At 53.0% G+C, this 18,689-nt stretch overlaps 2 protein-coding genes across 5 annotated transcripts; one reads left to right on the top strand and one right to left on the bottom strand.

The window, feature by feature from the left end:
• Positions 1-89: 89 nt before the first annotated feature.
• On the bottom strand, positions 90-13,252 carry LOC133494411 (microtubule-associated protein futsch-like). 3 transcript variants are annotated; one of them, XM_061808222.1, is made up of 12 exons: positions 13,093-13,252; positions 12,587-12,685; positions 12,238-12,302; positions 12,004-12,139; positions 10,474-11,013; positions 9,667-9,990; positions 4,889-9,397; positions 4,712-4,821; positions 3,931-4,639; positions 755-856; positions 427-649; positions 90-356 (listed from the first exon to the last, which is right to left on the bottom strand). In XM_061808222.1, exons 2-12 carry the CDS (start codon positions 12,668-12,670, stop codon positions 349-351), a joined length of 6,810 nt encoding a protein of 2,269 aa, XP_061664206.1. In that variant the 5' UTR covers positions 12,671-12,685; positions 13,093-13,252; the 3' UTR covers positions 90-348. The 3 variants fall into 3 exon arrangements, with proteins under 3 accessions (XP_061664206.1, XP_061664207.1, XP_061664208.1); XM_061808223.1 differs by having other exon boundaries at positions 4,712-4,794; XM_061808224.1 differs by lacking the exon at positions 9,667-9,990.
• A 524-nt stretch (positions 13,253-13,776) lies between these two features.
• LOC133494412 (phosphatidylcholine:ceramide cholinephosphotransferase 2-like) lies at positions 13,777-18,689 on the top strand. Of its 2 annotated transcripts, XM_061808225.1 has the most exons (7): positions 13,777-13,959; positions 16,072-16,645; positions 16,997-17,114; positions 17,189-17,246; positions 17,643-17,738; positions 17,828-17,994; positions 18,080-18,689. In XM_061808225.1, exons 2-7 carry the CDS (start codon positions 16,122-16,124, stop codon positions 18,251-18,253), a joined length of 1,137 nt encoding a protein of 378 aa, XP_061664209.1. In that variant the 5' UTR covers positions 13,777-13,959; positions 16,072-16,121; the 3' UTR covers positions 18,254-18,689. The 2 variants fall into 2 exon arrangements, with proteins under 2 accessions (XP_061664209.1, XP_061664210.1); XM_061808226.1 differs by lacking the exon at positions 13,777-13,959 and having other exon boundaries at positions 16,383-16,514.

Here is an 18,689-nt window from a genome sequence, read left to right as displayed (position 1 = left end):
TTTCCGGGAGGGGGGGGGGGGTGTCCGTCTCCGTAGCGACGCGCGTCCAGAGGTGAGAGGTCAAATGAGCGGGCCGGCTTCGCATCGGATAAAATGACAAAGACCGCATTGGAGCCTTTATTGATTTAACGGCACGTTGCGCGAGTCCACATTCGTTGCTCAAAACAAAACTAAAATAAAATAGAACAATAAGACCTTCCTGAACAAGATCGACGGGAATATATACACACACGGACACAAATCAAGACTTCAAAGTCTCCTTTCAGTTCAAGTTTCCGCGGGAATTGCGCGGACGCGGATCCAGTCGCGTCAGAGTCGCGCAGGTGACTTCCTCCTCCGAGTCGCCGGCTAGTCCGCTGCAAATAAAGACCGCGTCAGACGCGTCAGAGCTCATTTGGACGCAAAAGCCCATTCCCGAAGGCAAACCTGAAGGAGTGTCCCGTTTCCGGACTTGCTCTTCTCCGCCCGCCGCCGCCGCCACCTTCTTGCAGCGCTCCGCCTCCTCGCGCTCTTTCTCCTCGAGCAGCGAGCGCAAGAAGGCGGCGCTCACCACCTCTTCGCCTTCGCCGAGGAGGAAGGCGTTCTTGAAGCGGTTGTACAGCATGGCCGCCTTGTCCATGATGTCCTGGTTGGCGCGGTAGAAGCGCATCTGCGGGAAGACGCCTCAGCGTTTGTGCCGTTATTCAAACACCCGTGTCGACTATTCATTTTTTCCAAACTTGTCCCGATTGTGCTCGCGTCTGCCTCCGCCTACCTTCCTCAGAGTGGAGATGAGCTCGCTGTGCTTTTGGACGTGCTGCGACGTCACGTAGATGTCGCTGAGCTGATCCAAAGCCGCCAGGCACTTGGCAAAGTCCTGCCGCGACGAGACAAAAACCCAGACAACGCGTCAGGGCGCCCGCGCTCGTCCACCGGTCGACGTCGCCTTTGCTACTTCCGCGATGTTTACAGCCCCCCCCCAGTCACTACTCCGCACCCATTTCTAAACATTTATCTTCTTCTTTTCCTTTCGGCTTGTCCCGTTAGCCTATCTCCTGCATCTTCCTCTCTTAACACCCCAACTGCCCTCACGTCTTCCCTCACCACATCCATAAACCTTTTCTTTGGTCTTCCTCTCGCTCTTTTGCCTGGCACCTCCATCCTCAGCACCCTCCTACCGAAACCTCTCTCTCCGATCTCGTCTCCAGAACGTCCAACTTTGGCTGTCCCTCTAACGAGCTCATTTCTAATCCCATCCAACCCGCATCTTCAGTTCTGCCGCCTCCAGTTCCGCTTCCCGTCGTCTCTTCAGAGCCACCGTCTCTAATCCGTACGTCAACGGCCGGGCCTCACCCCTGTTTTGTAAACTTTGCCCTTCATCCTAGCGGAGACTCTTCTGTCACATAACACACCAGACACCTTCCGCCAGCCGTTTCTTCACTTCCTTACCGCACTCTCCGTTGCTCTGGATTGTTGACCCGAAATATTTCAAGTCGTCCACCCTCGCCATCTCTTCTCCCTGTAGCCTCGCTCTTCCCCCTCCGCTTTTCTCATTCACGCACATATATATTCTGTTTTACTTCGGCTAATCTTCGTTCCTCTCCTTTCCGGTGCGCGTCTCCATCTTTCTAATTGTTCCTCCGCCACGCTCCCTGCTTTCACCGCATGTCACAATAACATCTGCGAACATCGCGGTCCGAGGGGATTCCAGTCTAACCTCGTCTCGTCAGCCTAGCCGTTACCGCCGCGGACGGGAAGGGGCTCGGAGCTGATCCCCGGTGCACTCCCACTTCCACCTTAAATTCCTCTGTCCTCGCCGCTGTTCTGCTGCCCTCGTACGCGGCCTGTGCTATTTTAACGTACTTCTCTGCCGCGCCAGACTTACGCATGCAGTACCACAGTTCCTCTCTCGGTACTCTGTCCTAGGCCTTCTCTAGATCCACAAAGACGCAATGTAGCTCCTTCCGACCTTCTCTGTACTTTTCCACTAGCATCCTCGAGGCAAATAATGCATCCGTGGTACTCTTTCTAGGCGCGAAACCGTACTGTCGCTCGCAGATACTTACTTCTGTCCCGAGTCTAGCCTCCGCTACTCTTTCCCATAACTTCATTGTGCGGCTCGTCAACTTTATTCCTCTGTAGTTCCCGCAGCTCTGAACATCCCCTTTGTTCTTAAAAATGGGAACTACAACACTTTTCCTCCATTCTTCAGGCATCTTTTCGCCCGCTAGTATTCTGTCAAATAAGTTGTTCAAAAACTCCGCAGCCATCTCTCCAAATTGCTTCCATACCTCTCTACCGGTATGTCATCAGGACCGACTGCCTTTCCATTTTTCATCCTTTGTAGTGCCTTTCTGACTTCCCCCTTGGTAATCATTGCCACTTCCTGGTCCTTCACTCTTGCCTCTTCAACTCTTCCTTCTCTCTCATTTTCTTCATTCATCAAAGTATTCTTTCCATCTATTCAGCACACTACCGGCACCAGTCAACGCATTTCCATCTCTATCCTTAATCACCCTTACCTGCTGCGCATCCTTCCCGTCTCTATCCCTCTGTCGGGCCAACCTGTAGAGATCCTTTTCTCCTTCTTTCGTGTCCATGTCTTCATACGCCTCTTGTTTAGCCTTTGCCACCTCTACCTTTGCCCTACGTCGCATCTCGATGTACTCCTTTCGCCTTCTCCTCGGTCCTCCCGGTGTCCCGCTTCTTCTTCGCTAATCTCTTTCCTTGTATGACTCTTTGTATTTTGAGGTTGCCTGTCTCACCTCTTTCGAAAGGCCGCACAACATTCTTGCTTTCTCAGCTTCCACCACACGGTTCTCTGCTCTACCTTTGTCTCCTTAATCTTCCTAGCCACCACCAGAGTCATCCTACACACTACCATCCTATGCTGTCGAGCTACACTCTCCCCTACCGCTACTTTACAGTCAGGAACCTCCTTCAGATTACGTCGTCTGCACAAAATATAATCCATATGTTCCTCCCTCTTCTGGAAATAAGTGTTCACTACAGCCGTCTCCGTCCTTTTTGCAAAGTCCGCCACCACCTGTCCCCCAAACTTCCTTTCCTGGACGCCGTACTTACCCATCACTTCTCCGTCGCCCCCGTTTCCTTTACCGATATGCCCGTTACAATCTGCGCCCATCGCAACTCTCTCGCTGTCTGGGATGCTCAGAACTACTTCGTCGACTTCCTTCCGGAATTTCTCTTTCAACTCTAGCTCACATCCCACCTGTGGGGCGAAGCCGCTAACCACGTTCTACATAAACGCCGTCAATTTCAAATTTTAGTCTCGTCGCTCAATCTGATACTCTTTTTCACCTCCGAGACATTCTTCGCCAGCTCTTCCTTTAAAATAACCCCGACTCCGTTTCTCCGGGAACACAGCACCGCTGTGGTTCATATCGGTGGGGGTGGGGGTCTCGCCGTCATTGCCCTCGTGGGCATTGAAGTCGGCGGCCCCGGAGGGAGCGCTCCCTCGACGGACTGCAAAAAGGGTTCGGGGTACTCTGAACCCTTCTTCGGTGCGTAGACGCGACAGTCGGGACCCGTCCCCTCAGCCGAAGGCGGAGGGAGGCTACCCTCTCTCATCCGCCGGGATGAACCCCGACGTTACAGGCGCAGAGCTGGTGGGGGGGGGGGAATAAGTATACCCGCACCTGCTCGCCGAACAAAGTCCAACCCGTCTCCAGAGGATCGCCGGTCCCGACTTCTCAACCTCGCGCACCGGCTCGCGCTCCTTCCCGGCGTCCCCGCACCTCGCGTTGCGCTCGACCCCTACGGCCCCTCTCGCGAGGCGAGGGGGACCCGTGTTCCCCTCTCGGCCCGGGGCCGGCCGCTCCGGGCCGCGTAAACCGCCGAATCGATTTGCGACGCAAAGTCCGCGTCGACTCCGCTTTCGTGGCGGCTTACGATAACGCCGAGTCGCGCGCGCCCGTCTCAACCTCCTACCGGGTTGTCGCTCTTGAGCGAGATGCGGATGTCTCCGTGGATTCTGTGGAGGGTTGAATCGGTCACGGTAAGGTTCAAATTCTTCTTCTGCTGCTGCTGCTGGTTGTCGACCTCGCGAGGTTGTCTCCAGACGCAACCTTGCTTGTCCTCCGCGGCGGTCCTCCTCCCGCCGCTTTCCTTCTGCGCTTCATTTTCTTCCCGCTTCTCGCCCGTCGCGGTCTTGCCCGCCTTGGCGGGGTCCTTCTCCTTCAGCGTTTCGTCGCGGCGCTTTGTTGCAGCTTTCTCGTCGTCCGTCAAAACTCTCTCGGGCTTCCTCTCCTCCTCAGAGTTTCTGTCCGCGGTCCTCTGGATGCTCGTCGTCGTCGTCGCCGCCGCCGCCGCCCTCTTCTTCTCTACTTCCTCCTCCTCCTGCGGCGGTAGCGTGGCTCCGCCCATCATGGTCTTCACCTGAACCTTGGTGGTCGCTTTCACGATTTTTCCAATCAACTTCCTCGAGTCTTTCTTCTGAAGCTCCTCCAGACCGGCTTCCGCGCTCTCTCCCAATTTGCCGTCGCTTCGGTCGCCTGTCGCGGCGGTTGACGGGTTTTCTCCTCTGTCTTTCGCCACGGTTGCGCTTCCCGTCGCGTGCGGATTTTTATTCGCCGCGTTGGATTCTTTGACAATCTTTTGAACCCTGGTCCTCTTGGTCTTGGCCCTGACGGCGGACTTCCTGTCGGGACGAAAAGTATTTGCGTCACGCGCGGTCTTGGGGAGCGGGGGCGACTCGGGGCGTTCGTCTCACGTGATGCTCTTGTTCGCCGTTTCCCTCCGCTTGCCGCCCCTCGTCGACTTCAGGAGACCTCTCAGGGATTTCAGGACGCTCTCCTTCTTGGCCGCAAGCCGGAGCCGCCGCTGGGGAGAGATGCCGTTACCGGGTCGGAACGAGCGGGAAGAGCAAAATAACCACGACGAGCCTCACCTCCTCTTCCGCGTCTCTCCCTTCCTTGGCTCGGACGCCGTCTTTCGCCGCCTCATTGGCCGTCCTTCCTCCCGCGCTTGCGTCCTTCTCTTTCCTAGACCTCTTTTTCTCTCTCCTCTCCTCCGTCACCTCTTTTCCCTTTTCACCCTCATCCTTCCGGCTCTCTCTCCTCACCCTCTTCTTGGCGCCGGCTTGTCGAGCGTCCCCCGTAGTCGTCTTCGGTCCCTCCTCCTCGGCCGTCCGCCTTTTGCCCGGCGCTTTCCGTCCCTCTACTTTTCCCTCCTCCCCTCCTACCCGCTTGCTCTCCTCCTTTTCCTCTTCCCGTCGCTTCCTCTTCTCTCCGCGGCTCCGACTTGAATCCTCCCGCGTCGGCTCCGCCGTTCCTTCCTTGCTTACTTCCTGCTTGGTCTCCTCCCTTTCTTTCGTCATTTTGCCTCCTTGGCTAGATGCCGCCTCCGTCTTTTTGTTCTCAACTCCTTCCTGCTTGGCGGCTTCCTTTGTCTTACCCTTCCCTCCTCTGCTCGGCGCCGGCTCCCTCGTCGCGACCTCGGCCTTTCCTTCCGCCTCCGTTTCGCCTTTTTTCCTTTTCGCTCCTCGGCTTAGCGGCGACTCATCCGCCTTTCCTTCCTCGCCTCCTTTCTGCTCAGCGTCCTCCCTTTTGGATTCTTTTCCCTTCGTCCCGCCTCCTCCGCGAGACCGTTCCTCGCTCGTGACCTCGGTCTTTCCTTCCTCACGCTCTTCCGGCACAGTCTTCTCTCCTACCCCATCTTTTGTCTTCGTCTCAGCCGGCCCCGGTGCCGACTTCTCTCTTATCGCCTCCGTCACTCCTTCGTCCTCTCCCTTCTCCTCGGTCGTCTCTTTTCCCCCGAGGTTCCTCTTGCCCTTCCTTCCTTGAATAGGAGTCCAATCCCGCGTCACCGCCCCGCTCTTTCCTTCCTTGCTTCCAGCCTGCCCGGCCCCTTCCTTTTCACTTTCTTGTCCCTTCGTCTCGGCTCCTCCGCCGGACGTTGACTCGGTCGTTACCCCGGTCTTTCCTCCCTCACCTTCTCCCGCGTTCGCCTCCTCCTTTCTTCCTTTTGTTTTTAGTTTCTCTCCCCGTCTAGTTGTCGACTCCTCCGCCGGTACCGCCGCCTTTCCTTCCTCATTTTCCTTTTGCGCGGTCTTCTCTTTTTCCCCTTCCTTTCTCTCGCTATTCCTTCCTTGGATAAGAGTCGACTCCCGAGTCACCTCAGTCTTTCCTTCCCCGCCTCCCGACCGCTCCGTCTCTTCCTTTCCTGTACTCCGCGTCTTCTCTCTGTGAGGTAGTAACTCCGTCTTTCCTTCTCGCTTAGTCTCTTCCCTTTCCGGTTCCTTTCGCTTCCTCTTCCCTCCTCGGCCCGCCGTCTTTCCTTTCACCGTCGCATCCTCCTGTTTTGCTTCTCGTCTGTTCATTTCTTCTCCTCGCCTTGGCGTCGACTCCGCCTTTCTTTCCTCACCGCCTTCGTGCCGGGTCTCTTCCTTTTCGCCTTCTTTTCTCTTCGTCTCGCCTTTGCCGAGCGTCGACTCCGCGGTCGCCTTGCTCCTCCTTTCCGCCTCGGTCTCCTCCTTCTCTCCTCGGCTGGGTATCGACTCCGTCTTTCTTTCCTCGTCTCCTCCCCGACGGGTCTCTTCCTTCGCCCCTTCTTTCGTCTTCGTCTCGCCTCGACTAGGCGTCGACTCCGCCGTTACCTCGCGCCTTCCTTTCTCGCTTCCTTCCGCCTCGGTCTCCTCCTTTTCTCCTTTCGGCTCTGACCTCTCTCCTCGGCTGGGCGTCGACTCAATCTTTCGCTCCTCGCCTCCTTCCGGCCGCGTCTCCTCCTCTTTGCCCTCTTTTCTCTCCGTCTCGCCTTTGCCGAGCGTCGACTCCGCGGTCGCCTTGCTCCTTCTTTCCGCCTTGGTCTCCTCCTTTCCTCCTTCCGGCTTTGACTTCTCTCCTCGGCGGGGTATCCGCTCAGTCTTTCTTCCCTCGTCTCCTCCCCGACGGGTCTCTTCCTTCGCCCCTTCTTTCGTCTTCGTCTCGCCTTTACTAGGTGTCGACTCAGTCGTTGCCTCGCTCCTTCCTTTCTCGCTTCCTTCCGCCTCGACCTCCTCCTTTTCTCTTTTCGGCTTTGACCTCTCTCCTCGGCTGGGTGTCGACTCGATCCTTCGCTCCTCGCCTCCTTCCGGCCCCGTCTCCTCCTCTTTGCCTTCTTTTCTCTTCGCCTTGCCTTTCCCGAGTGTCGACTCCGCCGTTACTTTCCTCCTTCCTCCGTCGCTCCCTTCCGGCTCGGTCTCCTCCTTTACTCCTTGCGGCTTTGACCTCTCTCCTCGGCGGGGTATCGTCTCCGTCTTTCTAACCTCACCGCCTTCGCGCGGGGTCGCTTCCTTTTCTCCTTTTCTCTTCGTCTCCGCTTTATTCGCTGTCCATTGCGCCGTTACCTTCCTCCTTCCTTCCGGCTCGGTCTCCTCCTTTTCTCCTTTCGGCTCCGACCCCTCTCTTCGGGCGGATGTCGGCTCAATCCTTTGCTCGTCGCCTCCTTCCGGCCGCGTCTCCTCCCCTTTGCCTTCTTTTCTCTCCGTCTCGTCTTTGCCGAGCGTCGACCCCGCCGTGACCTTCCTCCTTCCTCCGTCGCCCCCTTCCGGCTCCGTCTCCTCCTTTTCTCCCCGGCTGGGTATCGACTCCGTCTTTCTATCCTCACCACCTTCCCGCGGGGTCCCTTCCTTTTCTGCTTTTCTCTTCGTCTCGGCTTCGCCGGGTGTCCGTTGCGCCGTTACCTTACGCCTTCCTTCCGGCTCGCTCTCCTCCTTTTCTGCTTTCCTCGTCGACTTCTCTCCTTGACCGGGTATCGGCTCCGTCCTCCTTTCTTCACTTCCGTCCCGCTGGGTCTCTTCCGTTTGGCCTTCTTTTCTCGTCGTCTTGCCTTTACTAGGCGTTGTCCCCGGCGTTACTTTACTCCTTCCTTCTAGGCTGGTCTCCTCCTTTTCTGCTTTCGCCTTCGACTTCTCTCCCGGGCTCGGTCTCGAGTCCGTGTTTCTTTCCTCGCCTCCTGCGTGCCGGGTCTCTTCCTTTTCTGCTTTTCTCTTCGCCTTGCCTTTACTAGGTGTTGACTCCGCCGTGATCCTACTCCTCCTTTGCTCACTTCCTTCCACTTTGGTCTCCCCCTTTTCGCCTTTTGCCTTTGACCTCCCTCTTTGGCTGGGTATTGACTCCTTCTTTCTTTCCTCGCCTCCTTCCTGACCGATCTCTTCCTTTTCGCCTTCTTTTCTCATCGTCTCGCCTTTGCCGAGTGTCGACTCCCCCGTTAACTTAATCCTTCCTCCCTCGTTTCCTTCCGGCTTCGCCTCCTCCTTTTCTCCTCTCGGCTTTGACTCCGTCTTTCTTTCCTCACCTCCTCCCTGCCGGGCCCCTTTCCTCTCCGTCTCGCCTTTGCCGAGCGTCGACTCCGCGGTCGCCTTGCTCCTCCTTTCCGCCTTGGTCTCCTCCTTTTCTCCTCCCCGCTTTGACTTCTCTCCTCGGCTGGGTATCGACTCCGTCTTTCTTTCCTCGTCTCCTTCCTGACGGGTCTCTTCCTTCGCCCCTTCTTTTGTGTCCGTCTCGCCTTCACTCGGTGTCGACTCCGTCGTTACCTCGCTCCTTCCTTCCGCCTCCGTCTCCTCCTTTTCTCCTTTCGGCTTTGACTTCACTCCTCGGCCGGGGATCGACTCCGTCTTTCTTTCCTCGCCTCCGTCCTGCCGGGCCTCCTCCTTTTCGCCTTCTTTTGTCTTCGTCTCGCCTTCACTAGGTGTTGACTCCGCCGTGACCTCGCGCCTTCCTTCCGCCTTGGTCTCCTCCGTCTGTCTTTCCTCGCCTCCGCCCTGCCGGGCCTCCTCCTTTTCGCCTTCTTTTGTCTTCGTCTCGCCTTTACTAGGTGTTGACTCCGCCGTGACCTTGCCCCTTCTTTCCGCCCTGGTCTCCTCAGTCTTTCTTTCCTCGCTTCCTTCCACCTTGGTCTCCTCCTTTTCTCCTTCCGGCTTGGACTTCTCTCCTTGGACAGCTGTCGACTCTGTCGGCACCTCGGTCGTTCCTTCCTCGCCTCCCGCCTTCCCGCTCTCCCCCTTTTCTCTCCCTTTTCTTTTCATCTTCGCTCCTCGGCTAGGCGTCCACTCCTCCGGCGTCACCTCCGTTGTTCCTTCCTGCTCGCTCTTCTCCTTTCCCCCGTCATCTCTCTTCCTCTTCCCTCCCCGTCTCGGTGTCGACTCGGCCGCCGCCTCTACCTTTCCTTCTTCGCCTCCCTTCTGTTTGGTCTCCTGCGTTTCTCCTTCATTTCTCTTCACTCTTCCGCTAGCTGTCGACGTCTTGGTCGTTGCCACCGCCTGCCGGTCCGCGTTTCTTCCGGGCCTTCGCGTAGGAGAAGGCCGGGCCTCCCGATCGGCTGTTTCGGAAGCGCCGGGTACGCCGCGAGATTCGGCAGACGAGTTTGCGGCGGCGGCAGCCGGGACGTCTTCCGCTTTCTTCAGCTTTCCGACTGGAATCTGCCACGGCGAAAAGAAACAGCCCGCTTTTATTCACGGCAGAATAGTCCCGTCGCTTGGAAGAAAAACGCTCGAAAACCTGGCGACGTAGAAATACACTCAATCTTTGGTTATTGGTGAATCGCCTACTCTCCAATCTCTCTTAACAACAACCCAACCGCACACCTTTCCCAGTACTTTTGAGCCCTTCCTCTCGGGATCAAAAACATCCCGATTCCCGTAAGAAATTTGGGCGTAAACCCACACGAAAACACTGACGTCTACAGTACCTCGCTCTCCTCTGCGCGCGCTTTCTTCGACCGCCCTCGTCTCTTCTTCGTCACCGGCATCGACGCGGGTGCGGAGACGCCGCCTTCTGGCGTGGAAGCTTCCTGTGAAGTTTGGAGGTCACCCGCCGGCGTCGGCGCAGACGGTCCGGACGGGAGCTCCGGCTTGCTCTGCGGCTCGCCCGCGGAGGCCGACTTGTCGGGGTGTGCGTCGCGAGGGGGACTGTCGGGGGCCTTGGCGGGGACGCATTTGACCACGCACGGCTTCAGCCGCAGCGTGCTCGCCGTCAGGTATGCGCCGCTTGCTGCCGTCTGCCCTTCTTCTGCCTGGCGGGAATAACGCGACGGAGACGGTTGAGAAGCCGTCGGGAATAACAGTCGACCCCTGCCGAATCGCCGTTCGCTCTCTGCAAACTCACCGAAATGCTAGGTTTTTTTTTTTTTTGTTGGTTTTCTAGCCTAACTCCGGCCTTTCCTGATAAGGAAAATTGGAACGCTCACCTGGAGTCTGGGGACCATTTTTAAAAGGTACGTTAAATTCATTACAACCATTTTTGAGTCGTTTTACATTTTTTTTTTTTTTACCCTCAGTTTGCTGTAACTCTACTTTTTTATACTTGCATTTATTTTACCTTGTTGCGTCTCGGTGGCTGAGAGTCAGGTCGGCGCTTTAAATGCAAAACTGTTCTAAACGGTGACAAAAATAAATTGCGGCTTGACAACCGCAACTATCGTTCCTATCTTAATTGGTCCCTTACCCCCGTGCGTAGCGAGGGTGGACTGTAAAACTATTCCCGTGTTCCTACCAACCTTTGGTGGGTCGCTCTTCTTTCGTGCCGCCGATTTACTCGGCCTCCCTCGTCTCCGTTTCGCCGGAGGCGCCCGATTCGCCGTCTGCGACGCCGAGCCGCCTTCGGCCGTGGAGACTTCCTGCGGAGTCTGGATTTTGACGTCGTTGTCCTCCGTTTGTATTTGAGCGGATGACCCGGACGAACATCTTCTCAGAGTTTTTGCGGCCTCCTCGCTCCTGGGCCGACCGTCAAATCCGCTCGACGCGCTCGCTGCCTGGCAGACATTCGCCGACTCGTTTGCGACGCTGACCGAACCGTGGGGCGTCTTGGCCGGGACGCATTTCACCACGCACGGCTTCAGGCGCAGCGTGCCGCCGGCGCACTTGGCTGCCACGGACGCATCTTTAACCTCGGAAGATGCTTTCACAAGCGCGGCGTTGGTGTCTGTGAATTTTCCTCTTGAGTTTTCAGGCAACGACGGCTTTGCGGGTATACTTTTGGCTTCGGCGGATGTTTTAGAAGCGTCGGTTGATTTCGCAAGTGTACTTTTGGCTGCAAACTGAGGAGACAAGTCAAAAAAAAAAAAAAAAAAAAAAAAAAAAAAGAATGAATACGAGTCACCGTGGAGGAAATGATTTCACATCCTGTTGAATTTTTAGGATCGCTCACGTACAAGGAAATTACCTTTTCTTCACGGTTAAATAGCATAAATGAAGACATCGGTGCTAAATCAATCCAAAAAAAAATTGGACCCTAGGATCTAACCCTACCCCTGCCTCCTGGAACGTGTTTGCTCACGACAGACTTATTCTATCTTTGGCCATCTGACGGAAGAACATTTATTTGTTTGGCCGTTATAACGTCGTGCAGACAGGAGAATGACTACGTTTTTAATCGCGACAACGTGGTCGGAATAGTGAGTCAGACGTCAATTTCCCTCAATTATGTATTTCTTGATCGTCTATCCATCCAAAGTCAAACTATTTGCCGTGACGTGTTTGACGTAGGCGTGACGACCGGGAGCGTGATAACGGGGAAAAAAAAAAAAAAATACACGTCATTTTCTATTTTGGCTGTCCCTCTAATGACTTCATTTCTAATCCTATCCGACCTGTTCACACCGAGCGACAACCTCAGCGTCTTCATTTCTGCTACCTCCGGTTCCGCTTCCTGTTGTTTCTTCAGTGCCGCCGTCTCTAATCCGTACACGACGGCCGGCCTCGCCGCCGTTTTATAAACTTTGCCCTTCGTCCTACCGGACACTCTTCTGTCACGTAGAACACCAGACACCTTCCGCCCAACCGTTCCACTACGCTTGGACCAGTTTCTTCACTTCCTTACCGCACTCTCCATTGCTCTGTATCGTTGACCCCAAGTATTTGAAGTCGTCCACCCACGATATATATATATATATATATATATACACACACACACACACACACACACACAAATAACACAACTAATGATAATAATACATAATCTGAAAGAATTATCATACGAGACGAGAGTACAGAAAGTACAGTCGACAGTGATGTAGAGTGACACTGACTTTGGATTTCTTTCCGACTCCGGGTGTATTCTGGATCTCCCACATGCCCTCGGTGAAGCCTTTGAAGCGTACGCTACCGCCGTACTTCATCTTGTTACCGGCGAAAGGGACGATGTTTTCCGGTGGGAGGTGACCTCTTAAGAAAAGTGGAGTCCGTCAGGTCGTTAGAAAAAAAAACAGACTGCGGCCGGTGCGGCGCGCGGGGAGGGATGTCGCCAGGCGACGTATACGTACATCTGATGGGTCCCGAAAAAGAAGACGGACACTCGTTTCTTTTGTGCCTCATCTGATTTACAGACCTGTGTAGAAAATGACGAGAAAAGAAATTAACACGAGATCGTGTCTCTCGGTGTGTGCCTAGGAGACCGAGTCCCAACCTCCTTTTAGGTGTAACAATGTCTTACGTAAGACAGAAATGCGAGATGTTTTTAGGGCATGCTTTGTCAAAGCTTTATTTTGGGGCTCGGGTTTGTTTTCTGATGAGTGCTCAACTTTTGTTCTTTTGTTTTTTTTTTCTCAAATGAGTGTGAGATAGGAATGGCATTTTTCACCTTGTTTATGTGTGTGTGTGTGTTTGTGTTACCCGAGCTGGCCAGTGAGGGAATCCCTTCATTTTGGCGAACACAAGGTCCCCTGCTTTGAACTGCTGACCCTGCTTGCCCGGCATCTTGCTGCGTCAATACTGCACAGTACAATTCCACATTATAGAAATTACTGAGGTGGTAAACGTCACGTTTATGCTTAGTACTAACATCCATATCATGTGTAACCAATATTTTCGTGCCACGCGCACGTGTATCTGTTTCGGTACCCCATATGATTACCCGTGCTCAACTTAAAAAAAATAAATAAAAATAAAATAAAGAAGACTTAAAGACGTTTAAGTACTATCTGACAATTGATTAAATTCAACGGAAGCGGAATTTAGAGAAAAGCATCATTAGCGGTAAGCTAGGACAACTGTTTTACCAGCATGCTAGCAAGGAAGCTAACCAGGAGCGACTCGCCTCTCTGCTATGATTTAAGAGTGTACTCGGAGTCGAATTGAGCCGTCCGACGCGTGGTAAGATAAATGAAATTTTAACTTACCGGCAACTATGATGGCTATCCGTATGACTAACTATTAATGCGGCAGGTTAAAAAAAAAAAATAATAACGCCTCCGCGACCCCGGAAGCTTATTGGTTACTATGTTACGTATCACGTGACACGGAGAGAGAGCGAGAAGCTCATTTCCTGTTTTATCTTCCCGCGTTCAGGGGTCAAAGTATAATACTTTGTAAAATGAGTATGATTACAAAATTATAAATTGAAATAACAAATTATAATACATTATGTGCATGATTGTTGAATCAAAATGTAGAAATATAATCATTATTAGCGTCATTATTATCGATCCGTGATAAAAGTCTGGTTTATTGTCAGAAAAGAAGAATATTATAACTTTATGACTCCAATGAGAATTTCATTTCGGAGAGAAGCGATATTAAATCCGTTTTGGTGAGTCTCTAGCGATATTTAAAGAAGAAAAAAATTATAACATCACCTTTCATTTGATTATGAAGCAACATTCAGGTTAATGTTGTAAATACAGTATAAATACGACACAAAAATGAAACGGTGACCAACTCCCTATCGTGCTATAATGTAATTTTTTTTACAGGTTCTCATCTACACCTGTCTGATTTTGAAAAAAAAAAAAAAAATTGGTCCATCTCTTCGGACGTTTTTTTTTTTTTTTTTACGGAAAAACCCGAGTTTGGCCGAGCTCAGGTGAGTCACGAAGGAGTCGGGGGAAAGGGCGGGGAAGGGGCGTGACCGGAAAAAGACGTCGCACCCACCGCAGTAGTGCGAAACCGCTGCGCCTTGAAGTCGAAACGGGACTCAAAGTTTGCCAAAGATCGAAAACATTCCCGTCCCGGGGAAGAATTCACTTTTTCTATCCCCATCCTCAGCGGTGAGTGTGTGTTTGTTCACTTTGGCTGTTTTTATGACGATCAAATGGCTTCGTTCCGTCCCAACAGGTGTACGTCTCATTTCCGGTCTGATCTTTCTCGAAGGACGCAAAATATTACATTTTCACGTTTTGACTATTTAAACCGCTCGTCGTGACCGCCGCCTTTATCGGGGCGAAAAGTCCAGTCAACACATTCGTGTCTGTTTCTTTCATTTCATGTTTTCTTTCATTGCAGTCTCCTACTTTGACATTTTTTGTTTTGCATATGTATATGTTGGGTTTTTTGTTTTTTTTTTTTTTAAATGGTCAAAATTGTGACGTGACACCCGTTGTTGCGGAATGGGGTTTAATTAGAGTCTCCTGACGTTGATTTTAGAGGCGTAAACAGGAAGCGACGCGGGACGTTGCGTTCAATGTCGGAACGGATTTTAATTTCAGTCTTTGTCATTTCAATTCTCAATTTTGCCGTTTAAAAAAAAAAATCCAATTCTCCCTCACCACGCACACACAAACGCTCCATAGTTGCGAGGAAAAAGTACGTGAACACACGGGAATTACCTTGATTTGTACATGAATTGGTTGTAAAATATGGACGGTTTGTCATTTAATTTAACGGTTTTCCAACCAGTGTCGAGCGAAAACGGCAAAAGATGTATTTCCCAAATATGTGCACATTTATTTTGGAGGACGGTGCAGGAAAATAAACGACTTCAATAGCACAAATCAGATCGCAAATAAAAGTTAAGAGACGGTTCTGAAAGATGAAATACAAATGTAGTGTTCTCGAAAAATTCAAAACAACTGAACAGTGCTGAAAATTTCATATACTGGATTTAAAAAACGAATAATTTTCAGATCGTCTAACACGTTTAATGCAGTATTTGTTTACCGCTAGAGGGAGCCCACGTATCACGACGCACACCAAGAATGAGCTCGCTCGTGACAAAATACAAAATACAGCCGTCTTAAACTAATATTACACAAACTTTGTTTATGTTTTCATTCGTAATGTGGTGTAAACAGACAGGAGGAATTTCGGAGCGTTCCTCTCGACCAAATCGTTTCAGTTCAGCGATATTTTTGAGATGTGACGTGAGGTGAAGATGACTTCTTAAGCGCAAGACGCGTCACCTGCTTGAGTTGAGGTCAGGACTCTGCTATTCTGTGGTTCATCTACTTCTGGGTCACGGTCCTGATGCGTCAGCCATCTTTTGTTGAGCTTCAATTGCAGATGGTCTTGTGTTCCGTCCATCCGCGATCTCCCGCTTTCCGGGTCGGGTCGCGGGGGAAGTAGCTTCGGCGGGGATACCGGGACTTCCCTTTCCCCGGCCACTTCTTCCTGGCGGGATCCCGAGCCAGCCGAGAGACGTAGTCTCTCCGGCGCGTATTGGGTCGTCCTCGGGGTCTCTTTCCGGTGGGACGTGCCCGGAACGTCTCACCGGGGATCTGAATCGGATGCCCCAGCCGCCTCATCCCCCTCCTCGAACCGTCACCTTATCGTGGTGGAGGTGTTTGTGTGTCTCGATCATCCTTGGAGCTAAGTTGTCTGGGGCTTCGTGCCCCTGGTAGGGTCGCCCGTGGCAAACAGGTCCTAGGTGAGGGACCGGACAAAGTACGACTCCAAAACCCCTACGGTGACTACAAAAAAAATGGATCTTGGTTTCCCTTGCCCGGACGCGGGTCACCGGGGGCCCGGAGGTGGGGCTCGAAGGCGACCGCCCGGTGGCCGGCCCTGCGCCCCTGGGGCTCGGCCGGGCGCACCCCGAAAGGGTAACGTGGGTCTCCCAAATGCGGGGACCTTGGCGATCCGTTCCCCGGCGACAGAAAGTAACTTGAGTTCTCCCGCAAAATGAGAATGAATTTTTCGTCCGTCATCTCGACGCGTCCGGTCCCCGAGGGAGCGAAGCGGCCCCCAACCGTGTGGTATTCTTCACCGTACTTCGCAGTTGAGGTGAGATTTCTCCACAGGTAGCATTGTGTGCTTTTTCCAAATGAGTCATGTTTAATTTTATCTGTGCACAGTGCCAGGAGTTACCCACTCACTGGCAGTGGAATCTTGTATGTATGAAAGTTTTTTTTGTTTTTAAATAAAAACAAATATTTGATTTTCAGGCACCGTCAAGGATCGCGGTGATTGGTTTTGGGACCGCGTTTTGAGCGCCATGGCGGCTTCGGGTCTGATCCCGGAAGACGACGACGGCGGCGTCCGCCCCCACGTGGAAGTCGGCGTGACTGCGGCCGCCCCCTCGTCGCCCGCTCGCCCCGACGGCGGCCCCGGTCGCCCGGCGTCCCCGCCCCCGGCCCACGCCCCCGACGGGAGGAGCAAGCGCGGCAAATTGAGCGGTCTTTTCCAGCAGAACCAGTTGGTCCAAACCCTGAGCGGAAGCCTCAAGCGCCACTGCGACTACGTCAAGATCTCGGTACCTGAGGAGCGCGCCGACCGCCTCCCCAAGGAGTGGTGGAAAACGGGCGTGGCCTTCCTTTACGCCGCTTTCAACTTGGTCTTCACCACCGTGGTCATCACCGTCGTGCACGAGAGGGTGCCCGACAAGTCGGTGAGCCCGCCGCTGCCCGACAAGTTCTTCGACTACGTGGGCCGCGTTCCCTGGGCCTTCACCGTGACCGAGGTCAACGGCCTGATCCTGGTGGGGCTCTGGCTTGTCCAGTGGCTCCTCCTCAAGCACAAGTAACCTCAAGAGTTGTTGTTTTGGGGTTTTTTGGTTTTTTTTTGTGGAAACCGTAAAGAACGTTACGCTTAGAAACGTGCCATCGGTTACAGTTAGAGGGGGGTCTAAAATGCTAAATGCTAAAAACGCAGTCCCGGGATGTCGGCCCAAGATCTAGGACACATCCGCTCGCGTCAGATTACGCAAATCAACAATTTTACGTGTTGGGCGTATTATCATTTGTTATCGTGTCGTTATATGTCTTCCTCAACAACGGTTTCTTTAGACCTTGTTTGTTCTTCCCGGATTATTAATCCACGCGTCTGTGTGCGAAGATGGCTCCCGTGACGTTTCAATTTGTCTCACGTCAGGGCCATCGTGGGGCGCCGCTGCTTCTTTCTCATCGGAACGCTCTACATGTACCGCTGCGTCACCATGTACGTCACCACCCTGCCCGTGCCGGGGAAACACATGGTGTGCGCGCCCAAGGTACGCAAACGCTCGCGCTCCCGGTCGGCGCGTTGTCGGCCCGTGTTGACGCGTGTTGTCGTGGAAACTTGCAGCTGTACGATGACTCGGCAGGGAAGATCTGGAGGATTGTGCGGCTCATCTCTGGAGGAGGTCTCGCACAACTACACGCGCACACACCTTTTCCTGTTTCTTCCGAACTGTGGTTAAGGGTGGGGGGGGGGGGTTACTGGTCGTAGAACTCGGAATAGTTTTCGCAGCGCTAGAAGAATAGAGAGGAAGAGCGATTGCCTACAGATGAATCGAAAACATGAAAATATCAGTGCTCCTAAAACAGACCCTTGCGGCACCCCTTTCGCGTAAATGATTTTCTAAATGTTTTTTTTTTTTTTTTTTAACCCATCAAATAATACCCATTACCGGTATGCCTTTAAATGACCCGTCATCTGGAGCCGCTTATCCTCACAAGGGTCACGGGCTTCCTAAAAAATCCACCAAAGTACAGTGCAGTCACAAAGTTATTTATTTATTTTTTTTGCGCATGCGCAGGCTTGTCTCTGACAGGCTCCCACATGATGTGCGGCGACTTCCTGTACAGCGGCCATACCGTTATGCTGACTCTGTCCTACCTCTTCATCAAAGAGTGTGAGTACCAGAATGGTGGCGTGGCTGGGTGTGTGTGTGTGGGTGAGGTGATCTAAACGTGACCCCCTCCCCACTCCCGGCGCTGGCAGATTCGCCTCGGTGGATGTGCTGGTACCAGTGGATCTGTTGGCTTCTCAGCGCCTCGGGCGTGCTCTGCATCCTGGTGGCGCACGAGCACTACAGCATCGACGTGCTGGTGGGCTACTTTGTCACCACCAGGCTCTTCTGGTGGTACCACACCATGGCCAACACGCACGTAAACGCAAACGCCCGCGTTGAAATATTTCCAAGTCGCCCGCGTGTCCCGTCTCACAAAAGTGTTCAACCGCGCTTCCCGCCAGGCTCTACGTCGGGCCCCCAACAACTTCCTGTCGCGTACCTGGTGGAACCCCGTGTTCAACTTCCTGGAGAGAAACGTCCAGACCACCGTACCCGTTGTCTTCTCGTGCCCGCTGCCGCTGCCGTCTTTGTGCCGGCAGCGATACCGGATTGTAGAGGGGGGGCGGGATGAGTGATTTTTGGGGGGGGGGCGTCGGACCGCAGCTTTGAATGCCGAAGCTCGCAAAGCTCACTGTGAACTCACATTTGGTCTTTTATGTATGTATGTATTTCTTTCGTCTTGTCCCGTCGTCTGTGCTTCATTAATTATTCTTATTATTTCTTCGTGCTATTTGTATTTTCTCACATGAGACTGCTGCCAAGTTGGCGTCATGAAGTCAAGTGTTGCGATTTTTCTACGCCGAAAACACTTTCCCGCATTCCCGGACCACATTGTAAATTGTCTTGCTATATATTTTGATTTGGTTGCTCAAGGGTACCAAACGTTTAAAAAAAAAAAAAAAAGCCCCAACCATACATAATCCAACATTGCAAAATATTATTATTTTGTGAAGAGAATGTGTACCGGGTGCTTCACGCGTAGTTTGACTCGAATAAAACAACAGAGATGTA

Source organism: Syngnathoides biaculeatus, chromosome 21 (genome assembly GCF_019802595.1).
Source record: "Syngnathoides biaculeatus isolate LvHL_M chromosome 21, ASM1980259v1, whole genome shotgun sequence".
In the NCBI taxonomy this organism is placed as follows: domain Eukaryota; kingdom Metazoa; phylum Chordata; class Actinopteri; order Syngnathiformes; family Syngnathidae; genus Syngnathoides; species Syngnathoides biaculeatus.
The sequence above is the reverse complement of the archived record's forward strand: the minus strand, read 5'-3'. Positions and strand labels throughout refer to the sequence as shown.

Excerpts from the sequence above, each read along its gene's own strand:
- LOC133494411 (XM_061808222.1), bottom strand. The coding sequence starts at position 12,670 with ATGCCGGGCAAGCAGGGTCAGCAGTTCAAAGCAGGGGACCTTGTGTTC. Across the intron at positions 11,014-12,003 it reads GAGTCGGAAAGAAATCCAAA|TTTGCAGCCAAAAGTACACT; the intron begins GTCAGTGTCACT and ends TTGTCTCCTCAG. Across the intron at positions 4,822-4,888 it reads GGAGAGACGCGGAAGAGGAG|CGGCGGCTCCGGCTTGCGGC; the intron begins GTGAGGCTCGTC and ends ATCTCTCCCCAG.
- LOC133494412 (XM_061808225.1), top strand. The coding sequence starts at position 16,122 with ATGGCGGCTTCGGGTCTGATCCCGGAAGACGACGACGGCGGCGTCCGC. Across the intron at positions 17,115-17,188 it reads ACATGGTGTGCGCGCCCAAG|CTGTACGATGACTCGGCAGG; the intron begins GTACGCAAACGC and ends GGAAACTTGCAG. Across the intron at positions 17,247-17,642 it reads GCGGCTCATCTCTGGAGGAG|GCTTGTCTCTGACAGGCTCC; the intron begins GTCTCGCACAAC and ends GCGCATGCGCAG.